Below are 16,170 nucleotides of genomic sequence, written 5' to 3'. Positions count from 1 at the left end.
TAGAGGGTTAGTGCACAATCAAAATTCACATGTTCAGAGGTGACATAATCATTCTTAACACTTCTGGACATTGCACAAAGCTACTGAAAGTTAATGTAATAGAAAAATCCATCAAGCATAGCAAAACAGGCAATGCGAAATAAAAGGCAGAATCTGTCAAAACAGAACAGTCCGTAAAGACGAATTTCTAAGAGGCACCAGACTTGCTCAAATGAAAATGCTCAAATTTAATGAAAGTTGCGTACATATCTGAGGATCACTCACGTAAATTGGCATAATTTTCTGAGTTACCTACAGAGAATTAGGCCCAGATTCGTGATAGCAAGAAATCTGTTTCTGCGCAGTAATCCAAATCTAGTATGAACCTTACTATCAAAGACTTTACTTGCCACAACAATGCAACAAAACTAAGATAAGGAGAGGTTGCTACAGTAGTAACAACTTCCAAGACTCAAATATAAAATAAAATTGCAGTAGTAAAATCATGGGTTGTCTCCCATAAGCGCTTTTCTTTAACGCCTTTCAGCTAGGCGCAGAAAGTGTATATCAAGTATTATCAAGAGACGAAGCATTGATGACCCACAAGTATAGGGGGTGTATCGTAGTATTTTCGATAAGTAAGAATGTCGATCCCAACGAGGAGCAGAAGGTGTTGACAAGCAGTTTCGATGAAGGATTCACTGTAAATGCTCACAGACAAGTATTCAGGGGGTTTTGATGTAGCAGATGAATAAAGTACGAGTAAGTAAAATGCGAGAGTAACAATTGCAGCGAGTGGCCCAATCCTTTTTAGCACAAAGGACAAGCCGGTTTGTTTACTTATAATGACCAAACGTTCTTGAGGACACACGGGATTTTAGTCTAGTGCTTTCGCTACATATGGCTAATTAATCTTCATTGTTTTGATAAGTGTTGTGTGGGTGAACCTATGCTAATGCACCGCCCTTCCTAGGACTAATACATACTTGTGATTATACCCCTTGCAAGCATCTGCAACTACAAGAAAGTAATTAAGATAAATCTAACCACAGACTTAAACTCTGAGATCCTGCTATCCCTCCTGCACCGATATACCAACGGGGGTTCAGGTTTCTGTCACTCCGGCAACCCCGCAATTGGCAAACGAATACAAGATGCATTCCCCTAGGCCCATAAAGGTGAAGTATCATGTAGTCGACGTTCACATGACACCACTAGAAGAATAACACCACAACTTAAATATCATAACATTGAATATTACTCAACCATAATTCACTACTAACATTTAGACTTCACCCATGTCCTCAAGAACTAAACGAACTACTCACGAGACATCATATGGAACATGATCAGAGGTGATATGATGATGAATAACAATCTGAACATAAACCTTGGTTCAATGGTTTCACTCAATAGCATCAATAACAAGTAGAAATCGACACCGGGAGAGTTTCCCCTATCAAACAATCAAGATCCAACCCAAATTGTTACAGCGGTGATGATGTGCAGCGGTGGAGACGGCGGTGATGATGATGTAGATGATGACGATGGTGATGGAGATGATGTCCAGCTCGATGACGGTGACGATGGCGTCGATTTCCCCCTCCGGGAGGGAATTTCCCCGGCGGATCTCAGCCTGCCGGAGAGCTCTTTTCTCTCTGGTGTTCTCCGCCCCGCAGAGGCGGCTGTGACTCTTCGCGACTATCCCCCTGGAGCTTAGGTTTTCGGGACGAAGAAATACGCGAAGGAGAGGAGGCCAGAGGGGGCTGTGGGCCCCCTCCCCACAAGGCGGCGCGGCCAGGCCTTGGCCCGCGCCGGCCTGTGAGGTGGGCCCACGGCGGCCCTCCTCGGCTCCCTCTTCTGGCTCCCTTCGTCTTCTGGAAAAATAGGATTTTTCATATAAATTCCGTCAATTGTTGATCTTCCGAAATATTGCATTCTGACGGTGCTTTTTCCAGCAGAATCCTGACTCCGGTGCGCGATCCTCCAATAATCATGAAACATGCAAAATAGATGAAATAACATAAGTATCATCTCCAAATATGAAATATATCAATGAATAACAGCAAATTATGATATAAAATAGTGATGCAAATTGGACGTATCAAGCATCAACATCATAATTTGTTCTAATGATAGAATCAAAGGGTAACTTCATTCTCTTTCTAGGGAAGTGTTCCATACCTTTCTTGAGAGGAAATTGATATTTAATATTACCTTCCTTCATATCAATGATAGCACCAACAGTTCGAAGAAAAGGTCTTCCCAATATAATGGGACAAGATGCATTGCATTCAATATCCAAGACAACAAAATCAACAGGGACAAGGTTATTGTTAACGGTAATGCGAACATTATCAACTCTCCCCAAAGGTTTCTTTGTAGAATTATCAGCAAGATTAACATCCAAATAACAATTTTTCAATGGTGGCAAGTCAAGCATATTATAGATTTTTCTAGGCATAACGGAAATACTTGCACCAAGATCACATAAAGCATTACAATCAAAGTCATTGATCCTCATCTTAATGATGGGCTCCCAACCATCCTCTAACTTCCTAGGAATAGAAGCTTCACGATTTAATTTCTCTTCTCTAGCTTTTATGAGAGCATTTGTAATATGTTTTGTAAAGGCCAAGTTTATAGCACTAGCATTAGGACTCTTAGCAAGTTTTTGTAAGAACTTTATAACTTCAGAGATGTGACAATCATCAAAGTCTAAACCATTATAATCTAAAGCAATGGGATCATTGTCCCCAATGTTGGAAAAAATTTCAGCAGTTTTATCACAGGCAGTTTCAGCAGTTTTAGCAGTTTCAGGCAGTTTTTCACGCTTTGCATTAGAAGTGGAAACATTGCCAACACCAATTCTTTTACCATTAATAGTAGGAGGTGCAGCAACATGTGGAGCATTAGCATTACTAGTGGTGGTAATAGTCCAAACTTTATCTATATTATCTTCTTTAGCATTTTCTTCCTTTTCCCACCTAGCACGCAATTCGGCCATCAATCTTATATTCTCATTAATTCTAACTTGGATGGCATTTGCTGTAATTTTATTATCAATATCCTCATGTTTAGCAGCCATTTTATTAATTAAAGAAGATTGTGACGCAGACATGTATGAGATTCGGTTTTCAGCATTTGCAAGTTTAGTTTGCAACCCAGAGATCTCCATATTCAGATTTTCAAGTTGATTTCCTATATTTTTCAACAAGGTAGATTGTTCATTCATAGTTTTAGTAAACAATTTATTTTTCTCATATTGGGATTGCATAAAGCTCTTAGTAGATCTTTCAATTTCTAACATCTTTTCCTCATTAGGTGAAACATATCTACCATAAGAGTTACCATTAGCAGGATATGGCCTAGAGTTATTGTAATTACTATTTTTAATGAAGTTTACATCAACATGTTCTTCTTGGGCAACCAATGAAGCTAACGGAACATTATTAGGATCAATACTTGTCCTGCCATTCACAAGCATAGACATAATAGCATCAATCTTATCACTCAAGGAAGAGGTTTCTTCAACAGAATTTACCTTCTTACCTTGTGGAGCTCTTTCCGTGTGCCATTCAGAGTAATTAATCATCATATTATCAAGAAGCTTTGTTGCGTCGCCTAGAGTGATGGACATAAAGGTACCTCCAGCAGCTGAATCCAATAGGTTCCGTGAAGAAAAATTCAGTCCTGCATAAAAGGTTTGGATGATCATCCAAGTAGTCAGTCCATGAGTTGGGCAATTTTTAACCAAAGATTTCATTCTTTCCCATGCTTGGGCAACATGCTCATTATCCAATTGTTTAAAATTCATTATGCTACTTCTCAAAGATATAATTTTAGCAGGAGGATAATATCTACCAATAAAAGCATCCTTGCATTTAGTCCATGAATCAATACTATTCTTAGGCAGAGATAGCAACCAATCTTTAGCTCTTCCTCTTAATGAGAAAGGAAACAATTTTAATTTTATAATGTCACCATCTACATCCTTATACTTTTGCATTTCACATAGTTCAACAAAATTATTAAGATGGGCAGCAGCATCATCAGAACTAACACCAGAAAATTGCTCTCTCATAACAAGATTTAGTAAAGCAGGTTTAATTTCAAAGAATTCTGCTGTAGTAGCAGGTGGAGCAATAGGTGTGCATAAGAAATCATTATTATTTGTGGTTGTGAAGTCACACAACTTATTATTTTCAGGAGTACCCATTTTAGCAACAGTAAATAAAGCAAACTAGATAAAGTAAATGCAGGTAACTAATTTTTTTGTGTTTTTAATATAGCAAATAAGATAGCAAGTAAAGTAAAACTAGCAACTATTTTTTTTTTGTATTTTGTTTTAGTGCAGCAAACAAAGTAGTAAATAAAAGTAAAGCAAGACAAAAACAAAGTAAAGAGATTGGAGGTGGAGACTCCCCTTGTAGCGTGTCTTGATCTCCACGGCAATGGCGCCAGAAAACAGTCTTGATACGCGTACAACACGCGACCGTTGGGAACCCCAAGAGGAAGGTGTGATGCGTACAGCGGTAAGTTTTCCCTCAGTAAGAAACCAAGGTTTATCGAACCAGTAGGAGCCAAGAATCACGTTGAAGGTTGATGGCGGCGGAGTGTAGTGCGACGCAACACCAGGGATTCCGGCGCCAACGTGGAACCTGCACAACACAACCAAAGTACTTTGTCCCAACGTAACAGTGAGGTTGTGTCAATCTCACCGGCTTGCTGTAACAAAGGATTAGATGTATAGTGTGGATGATGATTGTTTGCAGAAAACAGTAGAACGAGTATTGCAGTTGATTGTATTCGATGTTAAGAATGGACCGGGGTCCACAGTTCACTAGAGGTGTCTCTCCGATAAGAATAAGCATATTGGGTGAACAAATTACAGTTGGGAAATTGACAAATAAAGAGGGCATGACCATGCACATACATGTTATGATGAGTATTGTGAGATTTAATTGGGCATTACGACAAAGTACATAGACCGCTATCCAGCATGCATCTATGCCTAAAAAGTCCACCTTCAGGTTATCATCCGAACCCCCTCCAGTATTAAGTTGCAAACAACAGACAATTGCATTAAGTATGGTGCGTAATGTAATCAACAAATACATCCTTAGACATAGCATTGATGTTTTATCCCTAGTGGCAACAGCACATCCACAACCTTAGAGGTTTCTGTCACTCCCCCAGATTTAATGGAGACATGAACCCACTATCGAGCATAAATAATCCCTCTTGGAGTTACAAGCAAAAACTTGGCCAGAGCCTCTACTAGTAACGGAGAGCATGCAAGATCATAAACAACATATAGATAATAGATTGATAATCAACATAACATAGCATTCTCTATTCATCGGATCCCAACAAACACAACATGTAGCATTACAGATAGATGATCTTGATCATGTTAGGTAGCTCACAAGATCCAACAATGATAGCACAATTAGGAGAAGACGACCATCTAGCTACTGCTATGGACCCATAGTCCAGGGGTGAACTACTCACTCATCACTCCGGAGGCGACCATGGCGGTGAAGAGTCCTCCGGGAGATGATTCCCCTCTCCGGCAGGGTGCCGGAGGCGATCTCCTGAATCCCCCGAGATGGGATTGGCGGCGGCGGCGTCTCTGGAAGGTTTTCCGTATCGTGGCTCTCGGTACTGTAGTTATTATCGACGAAGGCTTAAGTAGGCGGAGGAGGTAGGTTTAGGGGCGACGCGAGGGGCCCACACAACAGGGCCGCGCGGCCAGGGGTGGGCCGCGCCGCCCTGGCGTGTCGCCGCCTCATCGCCCCACTTCGTATCTCCCCCGGTGTTCTGGAAGCTTCGTGGAAAAATAAGATCATGGGCGTTGATTTCGTCCAATTCCGAGAATATTTCCTTACTATGATTTCTGAAACCAAAAACAGCAGAAAACAGCAACTGGCTCTTCGGCATCTCGTTAATAGGTTAGTGCCGGAAAATGCATAAATATGACATAAAGTATGCATAAAACATGTAGGTATCATCAATAAAGTGGCATGGAACATAAGAAATTATCGATACGTTGGAGACGTATCAACGCTGCATACGCATCTCCATCTCCGTGTAGTATTCATCCACAGTCTTCACACCTTGTCTTAATAGAGTCAGCTTATCATATATATTCCGCAAGTAATTTGTAGGCACAAAGCGAGAAGTCATCGCCTCCTTCATGGCACGCCATGTGCGTATAGGCTGCTCACGATCCTCTTCGCGGTTACGAACAAAAGCATCCCACCAACGCAAAGCATAGCCATCAAATTTGGAAGAAGCAAGCTTGATCTTCCGGTCTTCAGTATAATGCGGATGTAAGCTCCACAACTTCTCAATCTTGAGCTCCCAAGTGAGGTATTCTTCAACATCAGCTCCTCCTTCAAACTTGGGTATAGAAAACTTGGGCTTACCCAAACCATCTTCTTCATCTTGTCCACGACCATTGCGGCCAAGTGGAACCCAACCACGAGCACGATTACCACGGGGCGCATCACGAGTATTGTGTGCGTCATCTTGAAGCTCAGGATCATCGTCATCATCTTGTTGTTGTTGTGTGGTCAAATTCTCAACAGCTAAGCGCAAATCAGCAAGATTGCGTTGTACATCCGTCATTTGATATTGCATTGTAGTGACGGTCACATGAGTAGCATCCAGCTTTTGAGAAATCTCATCAATCTTCCCATTAAGCACCTCATCCTGAGCGCGGAATTCACGTCGCATCTCATTATGAAGAGCCTCATACTCCCTCCATGTGATAATATCTGCAGCACTCTTGTTTTCCTGGTTAACAATTCTATGATCACTAGCAGACATCGTTAGTAGATTAGTGCACTAAATCAAAAGTATATGGTGGTACTCTCACAACTCACTCAAAACTGATAAGAAAAGGAGATCTTACCGTTCCAAAGTAAATTAGTGTTGCTTACCACTTGTAGTAACAACTAGTGCATGGATGTAGCGAAGCGAATATCAAGGGTATAAGAACAAATCACACGATAGAGCAGTGTATAGGTGGGGCTGTAGGTAGGCTACCTATTTGCACCAATAATAAGCTCTAGCACTGACCGTAGACAACCAATGATACTCACATAAGGCGATATAATGGGGCAATGCAACTATATGTGGAAAAAGGTTGCAATGCACAAGAGAGACGCTAGCAAAGCTCAACGAGACAGGCACAAGATTGCTCAACTACAAGTGCAGTAAAGTAAACTTTTAGGCCTTCACTTGAATCAACTAGCACTTCACGATTCTTTTTGGATTTTCTATTTGTATAACACACGCAGCTATGTAGCTCTTTTTTGCTTCTTTTCAATTTTCTCTGTTTTTTTACACAACTCCTTGATAATACGGCCAACAGAAATATGCAAAGCACCGATAACCTAACGAGCAGCCTGTCGAGCGGTAAAATTAGTCTCTTCTGGGGAAGTTCCTAGTGACTTGATATCGATAGGCTGTGTCTATGGTTGGGAACAAGCACACTGTACGCTATGTGGACTCGGAGTAATAAAAACTGACACCACAAGATAAAGTAACACAAGATGATAGAGTAAACTCAAACCCTAAAAGACTAGACAGAAAGAAAAAATACGCAAAAACAACTACGAAAAGCAACTAAAACTTGAAATTAGTGCAATCTAAGGCTATGGCAAACCCTAACCCTAATTTTTTTATGGCTTTTTCTGGATAGGAAAACACTCACAACTCAACTATGGGATGGATTGTGGATGGCTTACCGAGGAAAACTGGAAATCCGATACCAAGATGATAAGGGGTGGCCCGATCTTCTCAGTAAGCAACGGTGATGATGATAATCACGGGGTGATGGCAGCGGAGATACACAACGATGAAGTGGAAGATAACTTGTATGACGCAACGAGATCTCTCGATTGGTCCCTATCGCCAATGCAACAGCTCTCAACCCTGCAAGATATTCGCAACTCCACACACTTGCGCACGTAGCCGCCGACCACGAAGCGGTAAGTTGCAACCGTCTAATTCCCAATGGAACAGCAGATCACACAAGACTTTTTCTGGATCTACACAATATCAAGCAATATGGTGTAGGGATTCAATAGTTTTGCTAGAGCAAACAACTAAGAACTAGGGTTTATCTTAAACATGGTCTAAAGCAGCTAGGGGGCGTCCTGGGCACTTATATAGGCGTCCGGGATGACTCCTGGTCGAAAAGATACAAGAATAACCGACCCAGAATAGATCTGGTCGAGACAGACTCGGACGAATCCGGTCTGGAATCCGGTCAACCGGGCCAGGGACCGGGTCGGCCGGTCTGGCGTCCGGTCAACCGGGCGGCAACCGGAAAGTTGTGAGGTTTTTCGGTTTTGATCCGGTACGAGGCAACGCATCCGGTTGGCGCCCGGTCAACCGGGCCAGGGACCGGGCTGGCCGGTCTGGCGGCCGGTCTAACCGGGTGCTGGACCGGCCTGGACGTCTTCTTCTCCTCTCGCGCATGCATCCCGCTCCTCCCTCGCGCGTCCATGAGATATCTTCATGTCCAGCTCCATGTCCAGCTTCACGTCCATCTTGACGTCCGTCTTCATGTCCAGCTGCTCCTCTCCTCCTCGTGCGATGCTCGTCTCCTCTTGATACCTGATGATACATAAGTAATAGGACTTAGGCAGTATAAAGTTCTCATCAATCAAAGTACCATTTAGAAACAAGTTCACCTGTTGTTTAAGTAGCTTCGCACGAGCCCTTGTAATTGGTCCAATCCGAACTTCATTGGATTTGAGCTTCACAGCAGGTTCATCTTCATTTATCAATGACGGAGGTAATGGTGTAGTAGGGATCTCCTCATCAACCTATCCTCAGCCAGGTCGCGCGCCGCTTGAGCACTCAGCGCGCAGGCGCACACGAGGATGGTGGCGACAAAACACGGTGAGTAAGCCATGGCCGCTGGAGCTCAACAGTGGTGGAGGAGGGTGTGTGCTGATCTTGTTTGATGATCGTTGGGGGCGTAATGTGGATCATATATATGGAGACATGAGATGGGATGTACCGGCTGTGTTCAAGTGATGATCATATTCGCGGTAGGATATAAGAGTGATTTGCTGCGTGCCGTGAGAGAACGTAGGGAAGATTAATTCTTGGTAAACAAAGGCATGCATTAGCTTTGGGGGTGAGCTGGTCTAATCTATTAATATTTCAACTGAAGATGCTGAACGTCTAGTTTGCTTGTTAAACAAAAATACGTGCAGATTACGGCCGATAATTTAAGTAGTACCTGTTGAGGGCGAGAGATTTAATCGGGCTCATCGCTCACTAGTCATTATTAATGTTTAATTCACTAGGAAGTCGTTAGCTCATTCTTGTTAGATTTGTAGTGGTGGTTTAGTCCACCTTTGGTTGGATTTTATATTTTTTTAACAGAAACGTGGTTCGATTTCAAGTGTGTAGTGCACGTATATAAGCATCAGTCACGCTGGGGCAGTACTCTGATACTGCTCCCTCCTCTTCTACGCCACCGCTAGGGAGCCGCTGGCGGAGAGGGGGGGGGGGGGGGAGGGGCTCCAGCATCCTCTACCTCGCCATCGCCATGTCATCGCTCGATGCTGACCAAACACCCAGCGGGACGGCTTACTCGCGGGGAGCGGTGCGTGGGGTAGCTGATGCACGGAGGACGGCAGCCCTCCATAGTTTCTGCGGTGGCGGTGGCCCTAGATTCGGTGGTGGGCGGTGCTCCTCCTAATAGGGTTGGTCGTCTTCCTTTGCCTCGTCGTCGGTGCCTTCGTTGGTGGTGAAGGCCATGGCGGTGCTAGGCCTTGTGGAACGGGTATCGGTTTCACGCAAAGTAGAGTCTCCAAGGGAAACCATAGATCCTTAGATCAGTCGATGGAGGCGCTCTTAGCATCATACCCTTCTTGGAGGCATCGCCTAGGAACTTCTTTGTTGCGATCGATCCTCATCTCCTAGTCCGGCAAGCTCTGGGGAAAACCCTAGATCTAGGTCACTCAAATTGGATTATCGCGGCATGTGGTGTCGTTTCTCCCCTTTGGGGGTATTGTTTATGGAACTCATATTGGCTGAAGGGGCTCTAAGGTGGAGCGGTGGAGCAGTTTGCATCTGCCTCGTCAATAATGGCGAGTCTCAACAATGTGGCGCAACGGATTCTCGGTGTCAGACGTGACATGATAGTCCCGCACAAGGCGGGGGCGCTATCTGGCGTTATGGTGGCGTCGGCAGAACCGATGAAGACTATGCGGATATTAACCATGAAAAAATGGTGGTTCAACCATGGTGACGACTTTTTTAGCATCTACATGAGGTCCTTGCTAAGAGTTTGCTAAACCAGATGAGCGCTCTCGTTTCGCTTAAAAGCCGTCCCAGGTGTGCAATGTTTCTGGTTACTAGTTGGTGTAGGGATTTCATTGTTTTCAGAGCATATGGCTATGTTTACATGATATTCACCTATTATCGGGTTTGTAAGTATTGTGTGAAGACCCCAGATCTTTTTATGTAGGCTCTTTATATGTCTTTTTTTAATAAATTAATAGAGAAAATCATATACGTCTTTTTCGGAGGAGTGACGGACGCCTATAAATTCTGGATGTAGCCGTCTGGAGATGGTTGCTTGGGCTATCTACAACTGGTGGCTTTCTAGAAGATTACATTATACTTAAGTACACTTTCTTGCTTTGTTTTGCCGTTGGTTGATGTACACCTTATATGACTCACGAGTTGTAAAACTGAACCTACAAACCTATGAATAATGAAATAAATGGCTGTGTGCATGATTTCAATGCAGCGACCAGGACTTTGCTCCCCATTTCGAAAAAAATATACTACCTCTTTCCAATTCAGAAGCTGGAGGTCTCATTCTCCATTTCAAAAAATAAAATATAGGCTTAAATTTCACGGTCCAAATATATAAACAATGCACGATTTGAGCTTCCAGGAACAAAATCGAGATGAAGACTAGCTTAAACGTATGTATGAGAACATGCCTCTAAATTTTGAAAAGTAAACGGAATGAGAACACAACTTGAACGACTTCTCTAACTTAAGATTGCAGATCAAAGAAACGGCATTTAGCTTTGTGCAGGGAACAAAATACTCACCCTTATTTGATCGTTTTGGCTATGTAATAAAGATGAGATTTTTAGCGATAAAAATACTTCTCTTATGCAGGTTATCTACCGGTGCACAACTACGCTCAGCTTATGGTCATCTCTACAACGCGTGGAGCATCGCGATCTTTTCGTGGAGGTGTCTACACGGTTCGAGGACGCGGCAAGAGTTACTTTTACCCTACACTAATGGTAGCATAATCTACGAATTGGTCTTCCATCTCCATAGGTGCTCTGTTCGACCATGATTACTTGTGGAAAGCCTTAATTATTTTCTTTTATTATTGTATTTCGTGAATTAGATCGGCTGTGTGTATCTCAGTTATGCTGAGGACGGATGTAATACTTATACCTTTTAAGTAATAAAGCATCTTTTATCGAAAAAAATGTCGCAGCAGAGAAAAGCATGCAACCCACAAGAAGCCCCCAACACTCAGCATTAACTTTGGGCCTAGATTCCAGCCAACCATCCCTCACCCTCCCGCCTCCTCTACCTCACCGTCGCCATGCCGCGCGGCCAGGCAAAACCTGGTCGTCGCTCGCGGCGGCGGGAACTTCTCCGTCGTGCGCATCGTGTGTGGGCACAATGTTGGATGAGCACCCCGACGGGGTGGCTTACTCCCGCAAAGCGGCATGTGGGGTAGCTGATGCGCGGAGGATGGCAACCTCCATAGTTTATGTAGTGGAGGTTCGTTCCCAGGGCGGTGGCCCTAGATTCGGTGGTGGCGGTGTGCCTCCTAATGGGGCTGGTTGTCTTCCTTGGCCTTGTTGTCGGTGCCTTCGCTGGTGATGGAGGCCATGGCGGCACTAGGCCTTGTGGGACGGGTATCGGTTTCGCGCAAAGTAAAGTCTCCAGGGGAAACCCTAGATCCTTGGATTAGTTGATGGTGGCGCCCTCAGCATCATACCCTTCTTGGAGGCATCGCCTAGGAGCTTCTTTGTTGCGATCGATCCTCATCTCCTAGTTCGGGAAGCTCGGGGAAAACCCTAGATCTGGGTCACTCGGATCGGATTATGGCGACGTGCGGCGTCGTTTCTTCCCTTTGGGATTATTGTTTTTGGAACTGATATTGGCTGAAGGGGTTCTGAGGTGGAGCGGTTTGCATCTGCCTTCTCAACCATGGCCAGCCTCAACGGTGTGGCACAACAGATTCTTGGTGTCGGACATGACATGATAGACTCGCGCAAGGCAGGGGCTTTGTCTGGCATCATGGTAGCGTCGGCAGGACCAATGAAGATTGCAAATATAAATCATGAAATTTTTCAGCGGTTCAACAGTGGTGAGATGCTTGCTAAGAGTCTACTAAACCAGATAAGTGCTCTCTTTTAGCTAAAAAGACATCTCAGGTATGCAATGTTTCTGGTTGCTAGCTGGTGTATATATTTTGTTGTCTTCAGAGCCTTAGAGCATCTCCAGTCGCGTCCCCCAAAGCATCCCCCAAAGGGATTTGGGGCGCGCCGGACAGAAAATGCGTTTCAGCCGCGCCCTCCAAAGCCCATTTTTGTCCGGCGCGCCCCCATACGGTGTCCGGCGCCCCGAGCCCGTCCCCGTCCCACAGGGGATGCACCGGGGACGCCGGACACAACGAAAAGCGAGGCGGGCTCCCACATGTCGGCGACTATTTGCATAAACCGTTGGTTCGCGCCTCTTTTCTCGTTGCTCCTTCCTTCCCGCGCCTCCCACCCCACCGCCGCCGCTGGATTTCCCGGCCGTTTGGGCGTCTGATCTCTGCTGAGAGTCGGCACCGTTGTCGCGGCTGGGGCTCCCGCCGGTCGTGGCGCCGCCGCCGCGTCGCCAGCGCGTCCCAGAACGCGCCGTCAAATCCGCCCCACCTCCGCGCACAGAAGGTGCTCGACGACTTGCCAGGTAGGCGCGATTAGCCGCTGTTTGTTGCGTCGTCTGCCTCGGCGCAGTTTTAACCATTGATTTTGTTTTAGCCATGGACAGCGACGATGAGATGGTTGCCCTGCTGCTGGAGGACGAGCAAGCCTTCGACGACGACCTGCGGGAGCATTTGCTGATCATCGCGTCCCTCCAGGACATGCTTGACGCTGAGGCGGAGAAGAGGAAGAGGCCGCGCCGCGGAGGATCAAGGCCGGGAAGAAGGAAGTCCAAGCCCCGGCAGAGGATGGAGGGGCATGCCATGCTGCACAACGACTACTTCGCCGACGAGGCAACACATGCCGACAATTTTCGGCGCCGGTGCAGGATGAGCAAGGGGCTGTTCATGAATATCCTCCACGGCGTTCGAGAGTTCGACCCCTACTTCAAGCTCAAGTTCGACGCTGTAGGCGTCCTCGGGTTCTCGTCGATTCAGAAGTGCACCGCCGCCATGAGGATGCTTGCATACGGAGCACATGCCGATACACAGGACGACTACCTTCGCATGAGTGAGTCTACTGTCATTGAGTGCATGTACAAGTTTTGCCGAGCTGTGGTGGGAAAGTTTGGCAAATACTACTTGAGAGGGCCAACTGCGGAAGAGACTGCAAGGATCATGGCACAAAATGCTGCCAGAGGATTTCCTGGAATGCTTGGAAGCATCGATTGCATGCACTAGTGTTGGCGTCTGAAACCCACCGGCGAGTAGCGACGGGCAACACGTAGAGCCGGGAGGCTCCCAGAACTGCGGCTGGCCCTGGTCCCTCGTGCGACGGCCCGCAAAGCTCCGGCACGCACGTCCCGATGCTGGTGCAAGGGCGTGCCACCTGACCTATACCTGGTCAGGAAGGTGATGATCTGCTTCGCTTAGTTTCCTGCATGGCATACACGTAAACATTAAATACGAGCCTCGATCGGCTCTCAGGTTGTCCTGTGAATCGGCTCAAGGAGCCGATCCACCCATGATACGTATGAGGTCTACGATCACATGGTGGTCCTGCTTGATCAATATAAAGCTAAAACGACCTACGACGATTTAGGGTTTTCACCGCATAATCGGAACATCCTACACGTGATTGAGCCTGGCAGCCACGCAAGATGATAATAAACCAGCCCTAGATAAGGCCTAAAAACCAACACGGAGTTGATTCCCGGAACATCTTATCTAGTGCTAGCAAACTACACCCTACGTGCTACTGGATCCTTCAACCCGTTTGCAAGGCCTAACTATGCAGATATCAAACTAATCCTTGAAGAATAAGGAGCAATCATAACAGATCGGATCTACTAAACACGGATCAAGCAAGGTGCCGCCCTTACATCTAAGATAGGTGTACAGGCGGCTAGACGTCTAGGGATAGCATGGAGCAAAGCATATATCGTGGTAAAGCAATGCTAACCCTAATACATCTATGATAACTACGTTGCTCGCCATCAACAAGGCTTCAGCACGAGCAACGCATGAACAACGAATAAACGTATACTGCCTAGATCGCAAGATGCGATCTAGGCAGCATGATGCTTACCCGGAAGAAACCCTCGAAATAAGGGGTTGGCGATGCGCCTAGATTGGTTTGTTGTGAACGTGATTGTTGTCTTTCTCCATAACCCTAGATACATATTTATAGTCCGTAGACTTTCTAACGTGGGAATAATCCCAACCGTGCACGAGCCAAATTCTATCTAACCGACACGTATCCTACTATATTTACAGATACACGGGCAAACTAGCCCAAACTTTCTCGTATAAGGCCGATTCATGTATATCTTCCGTGTATATTCTTCAAGCCCATCTTAATCACGGCCCACCTCTGATCCGGTCAAATTCTGGTGATAACACATGCCCCCCTGGTTTTGGAAATGATAATTCCAAAACCACTCTGCTTTTTCTTCGTCGGGTCATGTCGTGGCAGAGCAGAACCGTCGCAGTATCCTTCATCATGATGCCTTGCCTTCTCAACTTCTCCGCGTGACCTGGCAGTTTTTTTTCTTTTGGGCACCACTTCCTCGGAAACTGCTGTGGCATTGAATCTCCACTATATCTCCCTTTTATTTAACCGCTCCGAGCAGTTCGCCACTTCATCCCCTTGCTCTGTTCTAGCCATCGGCACCCCAAAAATTCCCCATCTCCTGTAGCAATGTCTTCCTCTTCTTCCTCCTCCGCCTCGTCGGATCTTTCTTCCCAGTCCTTCTCCTCTTCGTCCTCCTCCACCTCATCGGATCTTTCCTCCCAATCTTCTTCATCTCGTGAGGCGACGCCGGAGTGGGGCTCGCTGGCGGCGCACGACATCCTCGCCTCAACGGAGTGGGACAACGAGGACCACGAGCCCTTCGTCTGGTCCGAGGACGACAAGTCCTTGACCAGCGGCGAGGATGACCTCCAGTTCCTTGCCGACGGGGAACTGGAAGCGACAAGCGAGGATGACTCGTTCTCCTGGGACGGCTACACTTCCTCCGAGGAGGAGGAAGAAGAAGATGACGATGACTCCCTCGAGGACTATCCGCCGGCGAAGCGCTTCCGCGCCGGATCGGATGACGACGACGATGATGACGACGACGAGGAGGAGGAAGCTCCCATAGAGGGCTATGGGAGCAGCGACGAGGAGCCCGCCGGCAGCAGCGCCGACGAGAGCTCCGACGACGAGGGCAGCAACGGCCCGTAGGGTAGCGTCTACTAGTATAGGTCTAGTAGTAGTAGATTGGTCAATAGACCTTTCTTTTGTTCTTCCTCCTTTGAGCAATCGGCTCTTTCTTTGTAAGAAATCTCCCTTATTAATGAAGAAAATATTCTCCTATTGCTTTTGCTCTCTTATCAAATTTGCCGATTGTCAAACGAAATCAATGCACAAAGAGCCGATGGCAGGGCATCGGCTTGTACCATAAACACGCTTTAAGGCCAAACTAGTTGCCTATCCACACGGTCAAACAGATCCAATCCGCGTCCACGCCATCCTCCAATCTCAAACGCGCAGATTCAACTCCTCAGCAAATCCAATGGGAGAATCATCTCAAATGCCATGGTCTCTGGCCTGAAACTGATATGTTAACCTGCTCAATTGAGCTTATTCCTCTAGAGTCGATGGCTCTGCATCGGCTTTTTATTATTCTGAAGTCGATGTCCGTGCATCGGCTGTACTGGTATCCATATTTCTCAAGTCGATGTCTGCGCATCGGCTGTGATTTGCGTATAAATTTTTTTTT

The 16,170-nt window shown here is 46.0% G+C and overlaps 1 protein-coding gene across 1 annotated transcript; it reads left to right on the top strand.

Moving 5' to 3' along the window:
• Window positions 1–12,755: 12,755 nt before the first annotated feature.
• Window positions 12,756–13,678, top strand: LOC139832398 (uncharacterized). The gene is made up of 3 exons (XM_071822149.1): window positions 12,756–12,954; window positions 13,026–13,375; window positions 13,649–13,678. Exons 2-3 carry the CDS (start codon window positions 13,028–13,030, stop codon window positions 13,676–13,678), a joined length of 378 nt encoding a protein of 125 aa, XP_071678250.1. The 5' UTR covers window positions 12,756–12,954; window positions 13,026–13,027.
• The last annotated feature ends 2,492 nt before the right edge of the window (window positions 13,679–16,170 follow it).

Source organism: Lolium perenne, chromosome 6, assembly GCF_019359855.2.
Source record: "Lolium perenne isolate Kyuss_39 chromosome 6, Kyuss_2.0, whole genome shotgun sequence".
NCBI lineage: Eukaryota > Viridiplantae > Streptophyta > Magnoliopsida > Poales > Poaceae > Lolium > Lolium perenne.
This window is presented reverse-complemented; position numbering and strand designations above follow the sequence as displayed.